The sequence below is a fragment of the Zootoca vivipara genome, chromosome 7 (genome assembly GCF_965207765.1).
Source record: "Zootoca vivipara chromosome 7, rZooViv2.hap1.1, whole genome shotgun sequence".
In the NCBI taxonomy this organism is placed as follows: domain Eukaryota; kingdom Metazoa; phylum Chordata; class Lepidosauria; order Squamata; family Lacertidae; genus Zootoca; species Zootoca vivipara.
Window position 1 is genome coordinate 5524042 of NC_142590.1, and position 17763 is coordinate 5541804.

Sequence of the window (17763 nt, forward strand, 5' to 3'; positions counted from 1 at the left end):
GTGGACTCAAAAAGGTTGAAAACCTCTGTTTCCCATGAATAGATGCCAGCAGAATGAAAAAAACTGGTGGAGTATGACAGTGGTCCATTATGATGAGGGGCATGTTTATCAATATTTTATAGAAACCTCTGGCTACCTAACCTGTGGCCTTCCATATGTTGATAGACTACAGTTCTCTTTGGCCAGGATGACTGGGATTGATGGGAGTCCAGGAACATAGTGGAGAGCCACAGGTTCGTCACCCTGCTCTACAGTCATGTTTCCATTCTAGCATTGTTATTCTAGTTAGGCCTAAACAGATTATTTGAGGGGGGTTCCCAATTTATATTAGCTAATCTGAATAGAGACCTTGTATGACCCAGGTGGCGCTGTGGTTAAACCACTGAGCCTAGGGCTTGCTGATCGGAAGGTCGGCGGTTCAAATCCCTGTGACGGGGTGAGCTCCCGTTGCTTGGTCCCAGCTCCTGCCAACCTAGCAGTTCGAAAGCACGTCAAAATGCAAGGAGATAAATAGGAACCGCTACAGCGGGAAGGTAAACGGCGTTTCCATGTGCTGCTCTGGTTTGCCAGAAGCAGCTTTGTCATGCTGGCCACATGACCTGGAAGCTGTACGCCGGCTCCCTCGGCCAATAATGCGAGATGAGCGCGCAACCCCAGAGTCGGTCACGACTGGACCTAATGGTCAGGGGTCCCTTTACCTTTATGCTGCACAATTTGTATTTCAAAAATGCATGATTTTATATATTAAAGAATTAGTGGATAGCAGACAACACATTTTAATAGCTAGCTTTATTTCCTGAATAAGAGGAACAAAAAAAGGTTGGAAGTCTTTTTGGCCTAGTCATCTACCCAATGTATCCAATACAGACTAGGTGGTTAATACAAGCCTTTCCAGATTAGGCATTTGATTAGTAGAACAGATTAATTTGAAATAAAGGCCCAGGAAAACTGCAACAAGCTTCAGCTGTGCAAACCATCTAGTCACAATCATTTCTAGTGAACTGTGCTCAAGAACCCTACCTCATTTGACCCCACAGACTGTACAGTGGTTAGCTGAACAGTTTTATTTTGAGATTTTCTGCACATAGCAGCACGAGAGATTGTTTGCCCACTTACTAAAATTTTCAGTGACAAAGAAATAATCTGTTATCCGAAAAGTGTGTTTATACATGGATAAAGAACAGAAAATTGATTATTCATTTAAAATAAACCCATGACAACTGATCACATGTCTGAACAGAACAACCCCGTGATGACTAGCTGGGACTATAAGCCCATTCAGTCACTCTGCTAAATAATAAAAAAAGATGGTCTATATAGTCTAGATATTGTGTGCTTGGCAAATCTACTTCCACACAAGATAGTTAATGCAGCTTGTCCTACAGAGCCCCTGTGATCAGCATTCCGGTTTGTTCGATCTCTCTTCACAGTTGCTCTTAAGGCTGAGGGGTGTAACGAAGGTATTTCTTTCCTGATGGAAGTTCTTTGGTGCAAACTCCTCCTGGAAAGAGCTTGTCAGCTTCTTCTTCTGATACACTTGGAATCACCATGACCTGGTCCCCAGGCTCATGAGGAAAGAAGGAGGGGAGACTTTTAGTAAGAAGTGCCATACTTAAGAGAGCTGCAGATCCTCCAGTTCTGCCAGGGTAAGACCAGAACCTTCAGTCTGTTGAAGCTTATTGCATTCGTGAAAAACACACCAATCCTCTTACATAGAAGTTTTCACTGAAGTTGGAATATATATTCAGTTTCCCACATGGATATTCCGCAATGCATATGCAATATACAAACAGACAAACCCTACATACCATATTGGCCCAAATATAAGCCGCACCCACAAATAAGCCGCACCTTTAAAATTCAAGGCTTATTTGCGGGTGTGGCCCGCTCCCGGCTCTACCATCCTGAACATGGGTGAGGGTGGGTGGCCAGTGCCAGTTCCGACCGTGCTGCACGCCCGCCTCCCAACACTACTGCCTCCCGACACTACCTCCCCAAGCCGGCTTGGGAGTCACGGGCGGGCAGCGTGCCATTGCCCATGCTCTCAGGCTGCTTCTAGGGGTGGCCCAGCAGCCTTCCCCCCCTTCCCCCTTTGTTTTCACAGGTCAGGGGAGGCTTGGGAGTTGTCCCACACCCCAGATGGCCCTCCTGGGCAGCTGTTTTAGCAGCAATATCATAAGGTTGTGAATATAAGCCACACTTTAACTTTTATGGATTGGGATTTGGGAGGAAAGTGTGGCTTATATTTGGGCCAATACGGTACTACATGTAAATGCCAGCTGTATAAGGTTGCACAAATGCAGGAGCCAATTTCAGTCAAGCAATGAGAAAATCACACACACACCATCAGTTCAAGGCAAAGTTGGTCTTTTAAAAGGATGTTATTTAAGTATCTATGTGCCCTAAGGGAAGGCAAAAGACCATATGCCAATGGCCAGAGACAGTTTCATCTTTCTTTCATTTTTGTACTGCATTATATACTGTCTTTCTGTGAAGCCACTAAAAGCGCTGTACAATTTAAACTATGTGAACCACCTTTAATGCCTTGGTAGAAAGGAGGTATATAAATGTAGTGAATAAACCAAGCTGCATTCCTAGGCACGCTTACCTGGGTGTTGTCACTATTTAACTTAATACAATGCACTTCTGAGTAAACCTGCATAAGATTGTGCTGTAAATCATGTTCAATACCACATTTTCATAATGTACAAGTAATAAAATCTATATATTTCCAGAACCCACAGTTGGAAATTGATCAATTCAGTTATTAAACTGTTCATTTGAACAGCTTATGCTGACACTGTAAATCACAAACTGTAATTTACAGCCACAGCCACAGGGATAGTGGAATATGGATCAAGAGCCAAAAGAGGAAATAGAGCAGCAGGGTTCAAAAGACCCACTATCTGGTCACTAAAGACAATGCCTTGGTGACTCAATTGAAGCTTTCAGAGGCATATCTGCTGATCTTTTCATAAACCAAAAGGAGTAAGTGGCCCTCCTTCAGCAAATTATTTAGGTCAATAATAATTGTGTCATTGGGACTCCCGGGGTAAGTTGCTCTAGCTAACTGAATAAAAGTAGTTACAGGTAGGTAGCCGTGTTGGTCTGAGTCGAAGCAAAATAGAAAAAAAAAATCCTTCAGTAGCACCTTAAAGACCAACTAAGTAACTGATTTGGTATAATATTCGGTTTAATTGATATGGATTTGTATAATTTGGAATAATGGATGTGATATAGTTGTATTTTAATTGGAAAATTAATAAAAATAGATTGTAAAAAAAAAAAAGACCAACTAAGTAACAACATATTCAAGCTTCCTGCACTGTTACCTAGTTAGTTTATCCTAATTGAACTGGATGCAACTTCCCCTTCCCAGAAGACAGAAGCTGAATTTAGACTCACATATGTAGCAGGGTACTACTATCTGACAGCGTGAGGGAACTTCAGAATTTAATGTTAATAAAGTATAGTTACCTTCCAATCAACTGGGGTAGCAACCTTCTTAGCAGCTGTTAGCTGTAGGGAATCGACCACTCTTAGAATCTCATCAAAGTTTCTGCCAGTGGTTGCTGGGTAGAGGATAGAGAGCTTGAGTTTCTTGTCCGGGCCAAAGATGAATACCTATAAAAGCAAAGCCACAGAATGAGAACCTGAAAATCATGCCAGATGAGCTATTCTTTTACAACTCATCCCTCACATTCACTCCTTTCCAAAAATATTTTAGAACTATAGCTGCCTGTATTAGAAAGGACTACTTTACAGCAAGTGTTCTCATCTTACTTCTGGCATACAGTGATCTGACTGTAATATTTCTGCCCTGAATTTGTAGTCCTAAACTGGCAAAAGTGATAAAAAATATTTACTGGTAGAACTGAAAGGTTTCAAAAGATTTTTGAATATCTCTGAAGGGTAGAAGCTTCTCCCCAACAAGTTAACTGATCTAAAAGAGAGGAACAATAATACCCTAGAAAAGGATCACCCATCTTTTTGGGAAACTCTGGAATTTTGAGAAAGTACTTTGGTGAGTGTCAGTCACAAAGTGACTGTCAATTCTAAAAAAGCAGAAAATGGTGTGGCTATGACCCCACCAACATTTTTTCCAGATGGGAACATTGCCGGGGGGGGGGGGATTAAATCATTCTCCAGTGTTCCAAACCCAATCAGTTTCACTGCCCCAAAACAGTCTATACCTGATGTCCAGCTGTTGGTGTGAGAAAGTATGAGTTAATGAGAATGAATATGAGTGTATATGTGCATTAGCATGTGTTTGAATTAACAGCCCAAGGCACTGCCAGCCACATCAACTGGCTTCTGGCCCCCAAGGAGAGAGGGCTGTTGCACTCGGGTCTTGCTTCCAGCCTTCCTGCAGGCATCTCGTTGCTCACTGTGGGAACAGGATACTGGACTAGATGCAGAGAAGGCCTTTGATAATATTTCTTGGCTGTTTCTAAAAAGGAATTTAGAAAAACTGGGGATGGGCAAAAATTTATGGAATGGAGTAAATGCAATCTATTCCGAGCAAAAAGCTAAGATAATTGTAAATAATATGGTTTCAGAAGAAATTAGAATTGAAAAAGGCACAAGACAAGGGTGTCCCCTTTCCCCCTTACTTTTTATATCGGTCCTGGAAGTCTTACTCGATAGGATTAGAAAGGACAATGAAATAAAAGGTGTTACTGTAGGGAAGAAACAATATAAACTTAAAGCCTTTGCAGATGACCTTGTACTGACTTTGCAAGACCCAGAGTCCAGTGCTCAGAGGGCACTGGAAGTAATTCAAGAGTTCGGAAGGGTAGCAGGTTTCAAATTGAATAAATCAAAAACCAAAGTATTAGATAAAAATTTGAATATTGAGGAGAGAGAAAAATTGCAAGAAGCAACTGGTTTATCTTTTGTTAAGAAAGTGAAGTACCTTGGTGTTAATATGACTTCTAAGAATCTGAATCTGTTTAAAGATAATTATGTGAAATTATGGAATGAAGTTAAGAAAGATTTAGAAATTAGGACCAAATTGAAATTGTCTCTGTTGGGCCGTATAGCTACTGTTAAGATGAATGTATTGCCAAAGATGTTGTTTTTATTTCAAGCATTGCCAATAATTGAAAAGTTGGACTGTTTTAAGGAATGGCAAAAGGCGCTATCGAAATTCATATGGCAAGGGAAGAAGCCAAGAATAAAATATAAGATATTGACGGATGATAGACAAAGAGGAGGCTTCTCCCTGCCTGAACTTAAAATTTATTACAAAGCAGCTGCCTTTTGCTGGTTGAAAGATTGGTTTACATTGGGAAATTCAGATATTTTGGATTTAGTAGGTTATGACAATGTTTATGGCTGGCATGCATATGTGTGGTATGATAAAGTAAAGGCCCACAGAGGCTTTAAAAGTCATATAATTAGAAAATCATTGTATAAGGTTTGGTCCGGTTATAAAGATTTACTAGAAAGGAAAACACTTAAATGGATTTCACCCTTGGAGGCCAAGGCTCGTATAAGGTTAAACATGGAGACCGGTTGGCTGAAATCATAGCTGCCAAGTTATCCCTTTTTTACAGGGATTTTCCCTTATGCTGAATAGGCTTCCTCGCGAGAAAAGCGAAAACTTGGCAGCTATGCTGAAATATAGAGATTTGTTGAGTGAAGAAGGAGACCAATTTAAGTTAAAAACCTATGAGGAGTTGAAAGGTAAACTAGATGATTGGCTCCAATATCACCAGATAAATGAAGTGTTCAAAATGGACAGATTAGTTGGTCTTCAAACAAAGAGGTCAAAGGTGGAAACAGAATTTTAGAACCCAAGACGAAAATACTTTCCAGAATGTACAAATTGTTGTTAGAGTGGCATACGAAAGATGAACAAACAAAAAATGTTATGATTTTATGGGCAAAGGACGTTGGACATAATATAATGATGGAAGACTGGGAAAAATTATGGAAAGAGATTATTAAATTTACTGCGTGTAATCTATTAAGAGAAAATATAATGAAAATGATGTATAGATGGTATCTCACACCAGTAAAACTAGCAAAGATTTATCATAACCATGACAATAAATGTTGGAGATGTAACAAAGAAGTAGGCTCTTTCTACCATATGTGGTGGACGTGTCCACTAGTGAATGACTTCTGGAATAAGATTTATAATGAACTCAAGAAAGTGTTGAAAAACACATTTGTTAAGAAACCAGAAGCATTCCTAGTGGGCATTGTAGGAAAGGAGATTCCCAAAAAGAATGTATCTTTTTTTATGTATGCCACCACAGCAGCGAGACTTTTGATAGCTAAGAACTGGAAGCTACAAACATTACCAACGATTGATGAGTGGCAGATGAAGATGATGGAACTTATGGAACTGGCTGAGATGACCGGACGAATCCGCAACCAGGGAGAAGAAGCGATGGAAGAAGAATGGAAAGATTTTAAATTGTATTTAAAAAAACATGCTAAAGTAACATTCTAGATTAGAAATTAAGTTGTAAATAAAACTGTGGAATATGTGAAGATGTTATTTAGAGGGAAAGAAGAAGTTTTTACAAGGTGAATATTTTGATATAGAATTTGCTAATTAGAAATGTATATAAGAACCACAGGGATGGGAACCCGAGGAGGTCCCAATATACATTGTGAGGGAGATAAGATATAATGCTTTATATGTTTTTGTTTCCTGCTTTGTTTTTGTATTTGTATTCTTTTTTCTATTTTGCTTTCTTTTTATTGTCTTTAGTGTTTTGTTAACCTTTTTTCTGGAAAATTAATAAAATATTATTATTTAAAAAAAGGATACTGGACTAGGTGGGTCACTAGCCTTATCCAGCAGGGTCTTCTTAGGTTCCTAAGGACCCACCCATCATCACACGTGGCCCTTGGAGGCTACAAGTTTGTCCATCCCACAATACAAAGAATGAAAAGCTAGTTGCAGCCTGCAGTGTTAGAGACACTCAATACTTACCACACGGGCAGTCAGAGGCATACCATCCTTGTCTCTCTCATCTGGGTCTAGCATGCCCAGCTGGACTGCAAGCTCCCGTTTTGAGTCAGCAATTATGGGAAAGGGGAGCTGCTCTTTGGCCTCATCTCCATTGTAGGCATTGATGTCCTACAGGAGAGAAAAGTGTTAGTGTTGTGTCACTGGTACAAAAGAACATAGGAAAGACGACAAGTGGTATTCACATGACTCTTATTCCTGGTATATAGCAGTATCTTTAAAAAGCACTCCAGGAAGAGGGGTTCAAGGCTTCTTGCCAACAAACTAGTCTTCTGTGTTTAAACAGCATTTTCTTTACAGAGAAATTCACAGTTCAAACCTATGCAGATCTGTTTGGTTCCATTCCAGGGTGGATAAAAATCAATGATTTTTAAAAAATAATAATCAAAAAAATCGGATGTTTTTTATTTAAATCGGATTTTTTTTAATAAAATGCTTTTTGAGGAAAATATATTACCACCCAAAGGTTATTCCATCATGAAATAAAGATTAGTTTTTTTTAATTATGTAGAATAAGGTTGTATATGTTTAATTTTTTTGGTAAATAAATTCCATTAATCCATTCACAATGTCATGCTCTTCCAGAGGTTTTTGTAAGATTATTGGGCAGTTTCTCTGCCTACAAGATATTATCACAGATGCTTGGTTTACTTTTGCAGTTCTCAAAACTGAATTTGACTCAGCAGAGATCACATGCCTCTTCTTCACAGCAAAAATGTTATAACATGAACAGAGTTGATAAATAGACCTTAATCCTATTGTTCTACAAACCTATGAATACAGAATCAACCCCTTCAGTGCTAAGTTCCCAGAAGTTCAGTGAATAGAATAGAATAGAAACAACATTTTTCTGATTGTTTGGAGTGGACAGTATTTAAGTTTTTCATGTGTAGGCTGGGCTGACAGTCTAAGTTTCTTAAAATATATATATTTTGTTTTTGTTTAGCCAAATTAGTTAACAAACATGGATGTTTGTTTAAACAAATAACATATGCTGTAATGTTATTGTTTCAGTTGAATAAATCTATTTAATTTGTTATTATTAATGTAATGATTATTTTTCTCCTTCCTAAGTACAACAGAAAAGTTGTCCAAATACAGTATGAATGATTAACCTATTAAACTGGGGATAAAAAAACTAATATGAAAAGTTGTTATTCTAAAAATCTTCATCTACTAGCATATTAAAGTTGTACCAGCAAGGATTAGTCTTTATGTAGAAAACTATGATTTAAATCAAGCCTTACTGACTAGTGATTTAAATCGTGATTGATTTAAATCAAATCCACCCTGTTCCATTCAGTTTAATTGCACTTTTTACCAGGTTTTAAGCCTGTATAGGATTGAAACCTCAGTCAAGTGAAGCTGTCCCTGAAATCTGAAGTGGTCTACAGCCCAAGCACAGGCTTACCTAAATCTCAGTGAGAGCTAGGCCTTACATGCAAGTTCCATTGAATTATATGAGACATTGAGCCTAACCCTATGCATGGTAACTTATAAATTAGGTATGTCACTCAAGCAAAGCACACATTATTCGCCTGTTTGAGGACAGGGCTAAAATATTTCTTTGTTTATGCAGGTGTGCAAGAATCCACCAACAAAAAAATGGGAACTCCTTCAGGTAAGTGACACTTAAACTACAACTAGAGTCACGGATAATAATCATGATGATCAATCTCACTCAGCCCAACAGTACCGTAAGTATTTGACAGTAAGTTGCTAATGTTTGTAAGAAGTACTCAAGAGGGCTTTGGTGATAGCAGCGTGTTTACCACTACAGAAACTGTAGCGGTGCACAAACGGTTAAAACTTTTTTCAAATGTTATGCAAGATTCTATAAGCATCCTCTCAAGTGAGAGTGCAGGCTGACTCGCAGGCTGCATGGGAGAAGGGCCACAAGCTGAGTGCAGTTGCACTAAGGAACTAGCCATAAAGCATGTCACACATAAAGAGTGGAGGGAACTGGCAGAGAAGGCACTAGCAAAGTTATGACCAAGAAATTATTGGCAAAGATATGACAATGAAGTGACTAAGAAGTTTAATCATCATCATCAACAGGCCTAAAAGTGTAACATACTACTGGTATATATTATTTAGAATAATCTAATACTGCTTTCCCCCCATTTGCCTGAACCTTATGCATAAACCTTAAAGTGGAAGATTTAAGACACACACCAAAAGAAGAACCTTTGATTTGAGTAACTCCTTTGAGGTATCCTGCGAGTTCCCAGTACACACTAGTGATCTGCAAGTGAACTTAAGGGATATGTTCTAGAGAACCTTGCAGTCAATCTAGAGCAGGGGGTCCCCAAACTAAGGGCCCGGGGGCCGGATGCGACCCAATCGCCTTCTAAATCTGGCCCGCGGACGGTCTGGGAATCAGCATGTTTTTACATGAGTAGAATGTGTCCTTTTATTTAAAATGCATCTCTTGGTTATTTGTGGGGCCTGCCTGGTGCTTTTACATGAGTAGAAAGTGTGCTTTTATTTAAAATGCATCTCTGGGTTATTTGTGGGGCATAGGAATTCATTCATATTTTTCCCCCAAAATATAGTCCTGCCCCCCACAAGGTCTGAGGGACAGTGGGCCGGCCCCCTGCTGAAAAAGTTTGCTCACCCCTGATCTAGAGTCAGTCTTGCCGTCAGCATGGAGTGCAAATGAAGGGCTTCATTTCCAAGTGTTAACCTTTCTATGAAAATTAATTCTACGCAAAACTAATATATATATGCATTATTTCCTCAGCAGAACATTAAAAAGTTTTCCAGTCAACACAGATGGCATCTTGATGTTCAACTGAAGTCTCAACACAAATGCTACTATTCACCTAGCTACAATGTCTTCTGAAGACAGGCAACCTTTGTTCATTCTTCTTTTTCAGATATAAAATGTGACTTAACTTTTATTTTTCTCCTTATATCCTATCATTCAGTCACCAGATGTCCACACTCTCTAGAGAAACGCTTGCTTTTTGTTTTACTAGGACCAACTAGTCACAAATAAGCTTTCAAATACTTCCTCACTACTTTGGCTTTTAAGTCGAACCTAATAAAGGAGTCATGATACTGCTATGATTTCTTTTTAACAGACTAGAATTCGTTTTCACATTTGACAACTAGTGAAATGACACACTTCCATTTTAAATATAACTGCCATGTATTGGGAGCAATATTCAATTTGCTATTACTGCGTTGGGTCCAGTAGAACAGTTCCAAACCCTAATAAAATATATTCTCAAGTTTATACAATCTTATTTTGCATTTGCTTTATATGTACTTCATTATCTAGAGAAAGTGTCAAACAGAGCCTTGGAAGGAGAGCAACTTTGCCTAACAAAGTGTTCTGTCCTGAAATAACTCTCTCCACCACATAATATGGCTTCACAACAGCCTTTCCCTTGTATTCTCAGACAACTGACTGGTTTGACAGGGTGGCAATACCAGCTAGTTGGCATTTTAAAAGAGCGTATTGGCAACTTGGCAAGGGACACTTCCTGGTATATTTGTGGCTAGATTTTAATTATTTTACACATCACAAATTGAGGGAGATGGAGCCTTCTAAGTAAAAGGGCAGTTAATTCCTCAAAGTCAATTTAAGCTGAAAGTTTTGTGTATGTGAGTTTATATGTGTGTTCATTTTAATTTGAATCTCAAGTTTTCTTTTCATAAAAAGCAATATGCAAAAAAATTCAAAACAAACCCACTGTTAATTGTTTTCAATTCCACAGTAAAGTCCAAACATAGTGTATTGAGATTGGTTTCAAACAGAAGAGCAACAATTTATACTATAGAATAGTATTCATAGATTACTAGAGAATAAAAAATTCATTCACCCTACTCATGAAAATGTAATGCAAATTATTTCAGTTACATGCTCAAACAGGCACATTAGCTGGAGCCTCCCAACACACCAATTACTTACTTCTCCTAATCATGGCGCCCAGTTTTGGAACACAGTGCAGATTTAATCTGAGGTTCCGTGTCCACTTTAGAGCCTAGATGCCAGTGTTCTGCCTTGTGGAGCTCTAGCATGCATCAGCATCACTAAGAGGACTAATCTTAATCCGTTTTATAAAGATCAGGGACTGCAAGTTATCAAAGTTATTAGTATAGCAGCATATAATAGCTTTAGTGTTTGATATACTTTTGATACAATATTGCCTCTACATTTAGCAATACACTCTGGCACATCTGCCAGGATTTTGGGAGCTTTTACTTCCAACTTACATTAACGGTAGCTTGTCCCATCATCCAAACAGAAACAAACTGCTGTTATTCTTAATTACGATTAGTGGAAACAAATCAATTTCAAATCATGGTTTATGAACCTGGTTTGTTTCAAAAGGCCATAGTTTGGTTCAACCACCATTTAGGGTTCCGTAGTAATGCTAAACTCTGGTTAAACTGAAGCAGAAGCTTCTCTTCTTCTCAGATATACTTCGGAGGAGGATGGGAGGGTGGGGTGTGTAAGTCCTTGTGTGAGCCAAGCCTGCGAGTCCTACCCTTCTTCAGTTGATTGGTGCTATTATTTATCTCCATAATACCTTGCTCCAACAGAGATGGTCTTTGACATCATCAATAGAGAGGGCTATCATTTTAATGTTACGCTTTGCAAACTCTGGTGCCAGCTTTGCTGCTCTGCCAAGCTCTGTCGTGCACACTGGAGTAAAATCTCGTGGATGAGAGAACAGGATGCCCCATCTGAAAGAAAAGCAACATGGCATTGTCTTGATGGTTAGGGTAACACTGAAACCAAGTCGTGCAAAGCTTATTTAATACCTCCTAATCAGACCGAACAATTCAAGTTTCTTTTTGTGTTAAAATTAAGCAAATTTCATTTTTTGGACTCCCTGCTCTCTTTTTGTTATCTTTACTTTGACATCCATTCCCAGCAGCAGCAGCAGCAGCAAGAGTTTCATTCTTCATTGGAGTTTTCAGTCTCCATGTTTCCATGACCTTCTGAACTGAAGCATCACACAGTTGACACTCCACTGATGGCTAATACTACCTCCGCCCCTCAGAACTGGTCTCCCTGCTGTTGTAAGTCTTTAGGTGAGCATCATACACCATAGCTTTCCACAATAGTACACAGCCTGCCAACATTCTTTGATTAAAATGACAGCTCCTGTTTGGTAAGGTATCCTGAGTCAGCAATGCTTAATCTCAAATTGTATAGTACAGACAATTTCAATAAGTACTGGCATTGTCATTTTAGGCAGCTAAGCACATTACTGCTATGGGTGCAAACCTCACTGTAAACTACTGAGAAAGTTGCTTCGGGATGGGTCAGTAAGTCTTAACACGTAGGCCTTAGCCATGGGAGAAGAGAAGCACCTTCCTGTTATACTAGAAGCAGAGGAAACTCTAGGAGTCGGTTAGGTATACTTTGGAACCTTGAAATATCAGGTTTGGTTTCAACATGCATTTTACAACAATACTGCCCTGACAGGTGGTTTAGAATTACTGCAGATCACACAATAGCCAAATTAAAAAGTGAATTATGCAGCCCATTCATAACTCTTCTCTAGACTTCAGTGGATATAGTAAGCATTTTATTTGCCCTGTAGCCAAGTAACATCTTCTGCCAGGCCATTTTGGCCAACACCTTCCTGTTGCAAAGGTTCATTCTCTAGTCAAACATTACACTAAGCCTCAATAAGTGGTGTCAAGCACCATAACTTTACCCTTTGCTCTCCTGACTATCACAACTGCATGTCAGCACACTGCCTTGGAGATGAATTTTATTGTTTAAACTCTGGAACTGCTGTGTTCAACTATAAAGAAGGCAAATATTTACTGAGTCAGTTAGCAAGGCAATTTAAGATATACAAGTTAAACAATGAATTTGGAAACATTCATATTTCTGCATCTTTTAAAATAGCTGTCTCTGTTGTTTGCTGCCCACATGAGAAAGCTCCAGCACAGAATGTTCTCAAGCTTGCTTTTAGCAGGGGTGGGGGTACTTTTCCAAAGTCACTGTGTGATCTCTAGTACAACTGAATAAGAACACATTTGAACTAAAGAGATACAACTGAGTGCAGCATATTTTTATTTCAATTATGAGCAAGAAGCCTATTGCTGCTATTTGAAATATGGTATGTGTATGTAAACTTTTTGTGCTTTTTTGTATTAGTGCAGTATAGATACTATTTGTATATATTTCCTGAATTTTTAAGGACCACTGCATAATTTCTCTTGCCTACCATATCAAGTTTAAAGTGAACAAGGAGTTTGAAAAAATATACAGTAGATGGAAACCTGCCCCAATCATAAGCACTTTACGGAACCCTAAGGACTATTTAGCATATTTAAGACCAAATAGTGTGCTCCATGACTATGCCACAGGATTGTATTACAGTGCTTAACATACCATCGATGGGTAACATTTTTGAAATGCCACTCATGTATTGCAATTCAAATACAGCACTGGAATCTCACTTATCTTCTTACAGTCATTGGGTATGGAGGCACTGTGAAAGGAATAAGACCAATGCTAAAGGTCTCAAAGAACAGTTAACTATGAGTCCTGGTTTGGAGGACACACCAAGCCAAACCCTGCAGTGTAGTAGCAAAAAGCTGCAGGAATGAGCAGAGCACCTTCCAAGCCCTCCTTTCAGAAGCCCTCACACTAAGCCAAAGGTTGGCTCCACTTCCTTCACTTTATGTAGTAAGTAAACAACTATTTGTACCCCACCTCTTAGGATATTAATTCTTTCAAGGCAGCATACACTAAAATCAGAATGCATTAAGAAAAATGCAAAAGAGTGACAGAAGAAACTTAAGCCATTGGGATATTCCCCAAGAAGGCGTTTGGGGTGGGGATGGTGGGGGGAGAGAGGCAACAGCTGAAGAGTTAGAGGTAAGTAGCGGTGTTGGTCTGATGTAGTCAAAACAAAATTTAAAAATTCCTTCCAGCACTTAGGAGACCAACTAAGTTTGTCATTGGTATGAGCTTTCGTGGTATCTGAAGAAGTGTGCATGTCATACCAACGACAAACTTAGTTGGTCTCTAAGATGCTACTGGAAGGAATTTTTTTTGTTTTGTTTTAACAGCTGAAGAAGCAGACTTGTCTTCTTTGCCAGCCTCCCGCTGCTGGGGTCCTTCCCACAAGGCAGCAGGTTGCAGAAAAGAGAAGAAGGGGGGGGGTCATTAAAACACGTTTAAGTGCGGTGCTTCCTGCCCAAAGAATCCTGGGAACTGTAGTCCGAGGGTGCTGAGAACCGCAGCTCTGCGGCATCGCAACTACAGCACCCAGAACCAGAACTATCTGGGGAGGGAGCAGCCACGTGCTTTAGATCGAGGGCGCAGCTATGACCCACGGCTGCGCCCTACGGCGTTTCCTCATGGCGCGGGCCCTCTAACCCCCTCGGGCCCTTACACGGGGGTGGGGGGCGCAAAGCGGAGCCCCCTCGCGAAGCAGAGACCGGGGAGCTGCGCAGCGCAAGCCACGGGAGCTCAGCCCTTGTGCAGCGGCGGCGGCAGCGGCAGCAGCAGCTATTCGCTAGCAGCCCTCGTACTCACGAGTTTCCCAGGAACTCGTGGAAGCGGAGAGGGCCATGCGTGGTGTCGGCTTGGAAGTTGGGCGCCTCGTCCCCCAGCAGCAGGCCCGGCATGGCAGCAGCAGCGGCGAGTCGGCGGCTCAGCTACGTCCGGCGCGCGCGAGGCAGAACCGAGGCGAGGGCGAAGCGCAGAAGCCGAGGGGGCGGGAAGGGGGCGGGGCGGCGCAGCTGCGCAGAACGCGCCGCTTTCTGTCCGGGGGCAGCAGACTGCGCTGGCCCAAATTAAGATCAAAAGCATCATCATCAAATAAATGACTAAGTTGCTGTAATTGATCTTTTTTTCGGGGGGGGGAGGGGAGTGTACCTTTATTTTTAGATCTCATGTTACGATTTATAGAGGAAGTACTGTAGCTCTGTTTTGTTAATGCACTTTTTGATGTGTTTTACCTGCGTGGTTTGTGACGACTTTTGTAACTACGCAAATCTTTTCGCAGCCTGTTGTTGTTTAGTCGTGTCCGACTCGTCGTGACCCCATGGACCAGAGCACACTAGGGACTCCTGTCTTCCACTGCCTCCCGCAGTAAGTTTGGTCAAACTCATGTTGAGAACACTGTCCAAGCACCTCGTCCTCTGTCGTCCCCTTCTCCTAGTGCCCTCAATCTTTCCCAACATCAGGGTCTTTTCCAGGGAGTCTTCTCTTCTCATGAGGTGGCCAAAGTATTGGAGCCTCAGCTTCACGATCTGTCCTTCCAGGGAGCACTCAGGGCTGATTTCCTTCAGAATGGATAGGTTTGATCTTCTTGCAGTCCATGGGACTCTCAAGAGTCTCCTCCAGCACCATAATTAAAAAGCATCAATTCTTCGGCGATCAGCCTTCATTATGGTCCAGCTCTCACTTCCATACATCACTACTGGGAAAACCATAGCTTTAACTATACGGACCTTTGTCGGCAAGGTGATGTCTCTGCTTTTTAAGATGCTGTCTAGGTTTGTCATTGCTTTTCTCCCAAGAAGCAGGCGTCTTTTAATTTCGTGACTGCTGTCACCATCTGCAGTGATTATGGAACCCATGATCACTGCATGGGTTCGCTGCCTAGAGTGTGGTTTTATTTCTGGAAAGACGGCCTGCAAATTAATTTAAGAGGAGGGAACTTACAAAACCCGGGGGGGGGGATGAGGACAAGTGCTCCTGAATTCTGTGGGATATAAACTTATGAGAAAACAGGCTTGTTGCTGGACTGCCAAAAAATAAAATGAAAATGATTGCATGCAAAAATGGGGGATTAATTGTGCACATGTTTGGTCACGAATATGGATTTCAAAGCAAATTGGTAGGATCTCTCTTTAGGATTGCGTCTTATCCTTCTTAAAGCCTTCTTGTTTATCTCTTCTTCCTCTCTTTTTGGACATTTGGACAATTGGGGAGAGTAAGGACTTAACAAAATTGCAAAGAGGCATCTCACTCTACTTTTGACACCCTCCCCCAAATAATCCACTTTATACGTATTAAAAAGAACTACACTGTACAGCCCTTGGAATACATTAATGCAGGGGTCTCCAAACTAAGGCTCGGGGGCCGGATGCAGCCCAATCACCTTCTAAATCCGGCCCGCGGAACGGTCCGGGGATCAGCATGTTTTTACATGAGTAGACTGTGTCCTTTTATTTAAAATGCATCTCTGGGTTATTTGTGGGGCATAGAAATTCATTCATATTTTTTTTCAAAATATAGTCCGGCCCCCCACAAGGTGTGAGGGACAGTGGACCGGCCCCCTGCTGAAAAAGTTTGCTGACCCTGCATTAATGCCTGCTGATCACAAAAACCTCCACATTCAGAGGAAATGTATCTCTGCCCATGTAGTTGCCGACGCAAAAATAATAGGAGGGCTATGGAAGAGTCCAGTGATTGGCACTTTTCACCATGCCACTTAAGGCTGGGGGTGTAACCAACCCCCTATTCTCACAATGGCCTTCCAAACACAGCTATTCCCCGACTACGAATTTTAGATGAATTAATCAGCTACACTGCTAAACAGTGTTTAAAAAGAAATGTGTTTCTACCACTAACTTCAATTGAGCTTCACACACAAAGAAACCTTACTGAGTCCTGTTCAAATTTATAGCCATAAAATTTCTATGAAGTACTAGAGTAATTCACAGAATTGTAGAGTTGGAAGAGAGATTTCCAAGGATCATCAAGTCCAACCCCCTACAATGCAGGAATCTCAACTTGACAGATGGCCATCCAACCTCTGCTTTAAAACATCCAAGGCAGGAGAATCCATCACCTCCCTAAGGAATCTGTCTTGCTGTCAAAAATTTATCCTGATGTTTTGTCAGAATTTAACAAAAATTTTGCAAACTTAACAAAAGGGGGGGGGCGCCCCAAAGAATCAAAAAATGTAAACCATAGCTTGGAAGGACAAAAGTACAAAGATAAAGTACAACTCCAAAGGGATAATAAGGTATTAACTCATACAGAAATTACAACAAATAATAATCTCTGGCTTTGTGCTAACTGAGGGAGGCCGGCGATCAGTTTAAAAATGGACTTTTAATTCTAGGAGAGAGAGAATAAAAAGTCTGTTTTTACAATTATCTCCAGGTTCCCTCAGCTAGCCCAAAGCCAGCTCCGTAAACGCACTAACGCCATTCAAGGCATTGATCTTTGTCCAGCTCCACCCAGTGGTGGAGCTTCATGGTCTGGCACGGGGTGGGGCGGAGAGCAGGGGGGTGGGGCTGGTGCGCATCCGGGGGCGTGGTGCCCAGTGGGGGGGGCAACCGCTCCCCCCCCCCCGCACTCCTCTTCCTCCACCAGTGGCTCCAGCACCTGGCTTGCTCTGTTGCCAGCCGAGGTGGCTTTGTTGCTTATTTTAAGTCTTCCACACCCGAGGACTCCACCCTGGTGTGGAATCCGAGGTTCTTTGTTTGTGGGGGTGGCAAGGGTGTGGTGCATAGTGGGGGGGAGCTGTCCCATTAGGGCGTGTCATTTAAGGACGATTTTTTTTTTTTAATTTGCTCAATGAGGGTTTCCGAGCACAATTCAAAGTGTTGGTGTTGACCTTTAAAGCCCTAAACGGCCTCGGTCCGGTATACCTGAAGGAGCGTCTCCACCCCCATCGTTCTGCCCGGACACTGAGGTCCAGCTCCAAGGGCCTTCTGGCCGTTCCCTCGCTACGAGAAGCCAAGTTACAGGGAACCAGGCAGAGGGCCTTCTCGGTGGTGGCACCCACCCTGTGGAATGCCCTCCCACCAGAGGTCAAAGAGAACAACAATTA

At 41.3% G+C, this 17763-nt stretch overlaps 2 protein-coding genes across 7 annotated transcripts in view; one reads left to right on the forward strand and one right to left on the reverse strand.

Annotated features, from left to right (window-relative positions):
* ANKRD45 (ankyrin repeat domain 45) overlaps positions 1-10234 on the forward strand; it is a 32479-nt gene extending 22245 nt beyond the window's left edge. For 3 of the 6 annotated variants that reach the window (XM_088674857.1, XM_060276603.2, XM_088674855.1), the window contains exons 6-7: positions 8568-8609; positions 9735-10234. In XM_088674857.1, coding sequence (XP_088530983.1) covers positions 8568-8609; positions 9735-9742 — 50 coding nt within the window. In that variant the 3' untranslated portion in view covers positions 9743-10234. Of the gene's footprint in view, positions 1-8567; positions 8610-9731 lie in introns of all 6 variants that reach the window. The other 3 variants (XM_060276602.2, XM_060276601.2, XM_088674854.1) reach the window with 1 other exon arrangement.
* Positions 775-14657, reverse strand: PRDX6 (peroxiredoxin 6). Its single transcript, XM_035122065.3, has 5 exons — positions 14508-14657; positions 11530-11686; positions 6953-7099; positions 3478-3624; positions 775-1565 (listed from the first exon to the last, which is right to left on the reverse strand). The coding sequence occupies exons 1-5, from the start codon at positions 14597-14599 to the stop codon at positions 1437-1439; spliced, it is 672 nt and encodes a 223-aa protein (XP_034977956.2). The 5' UTR covers positions 14600-14657; the 3' UTR covers positions 775-1436.
* Positions 14658-17763: the final 3106 nt, after the last annotated feature.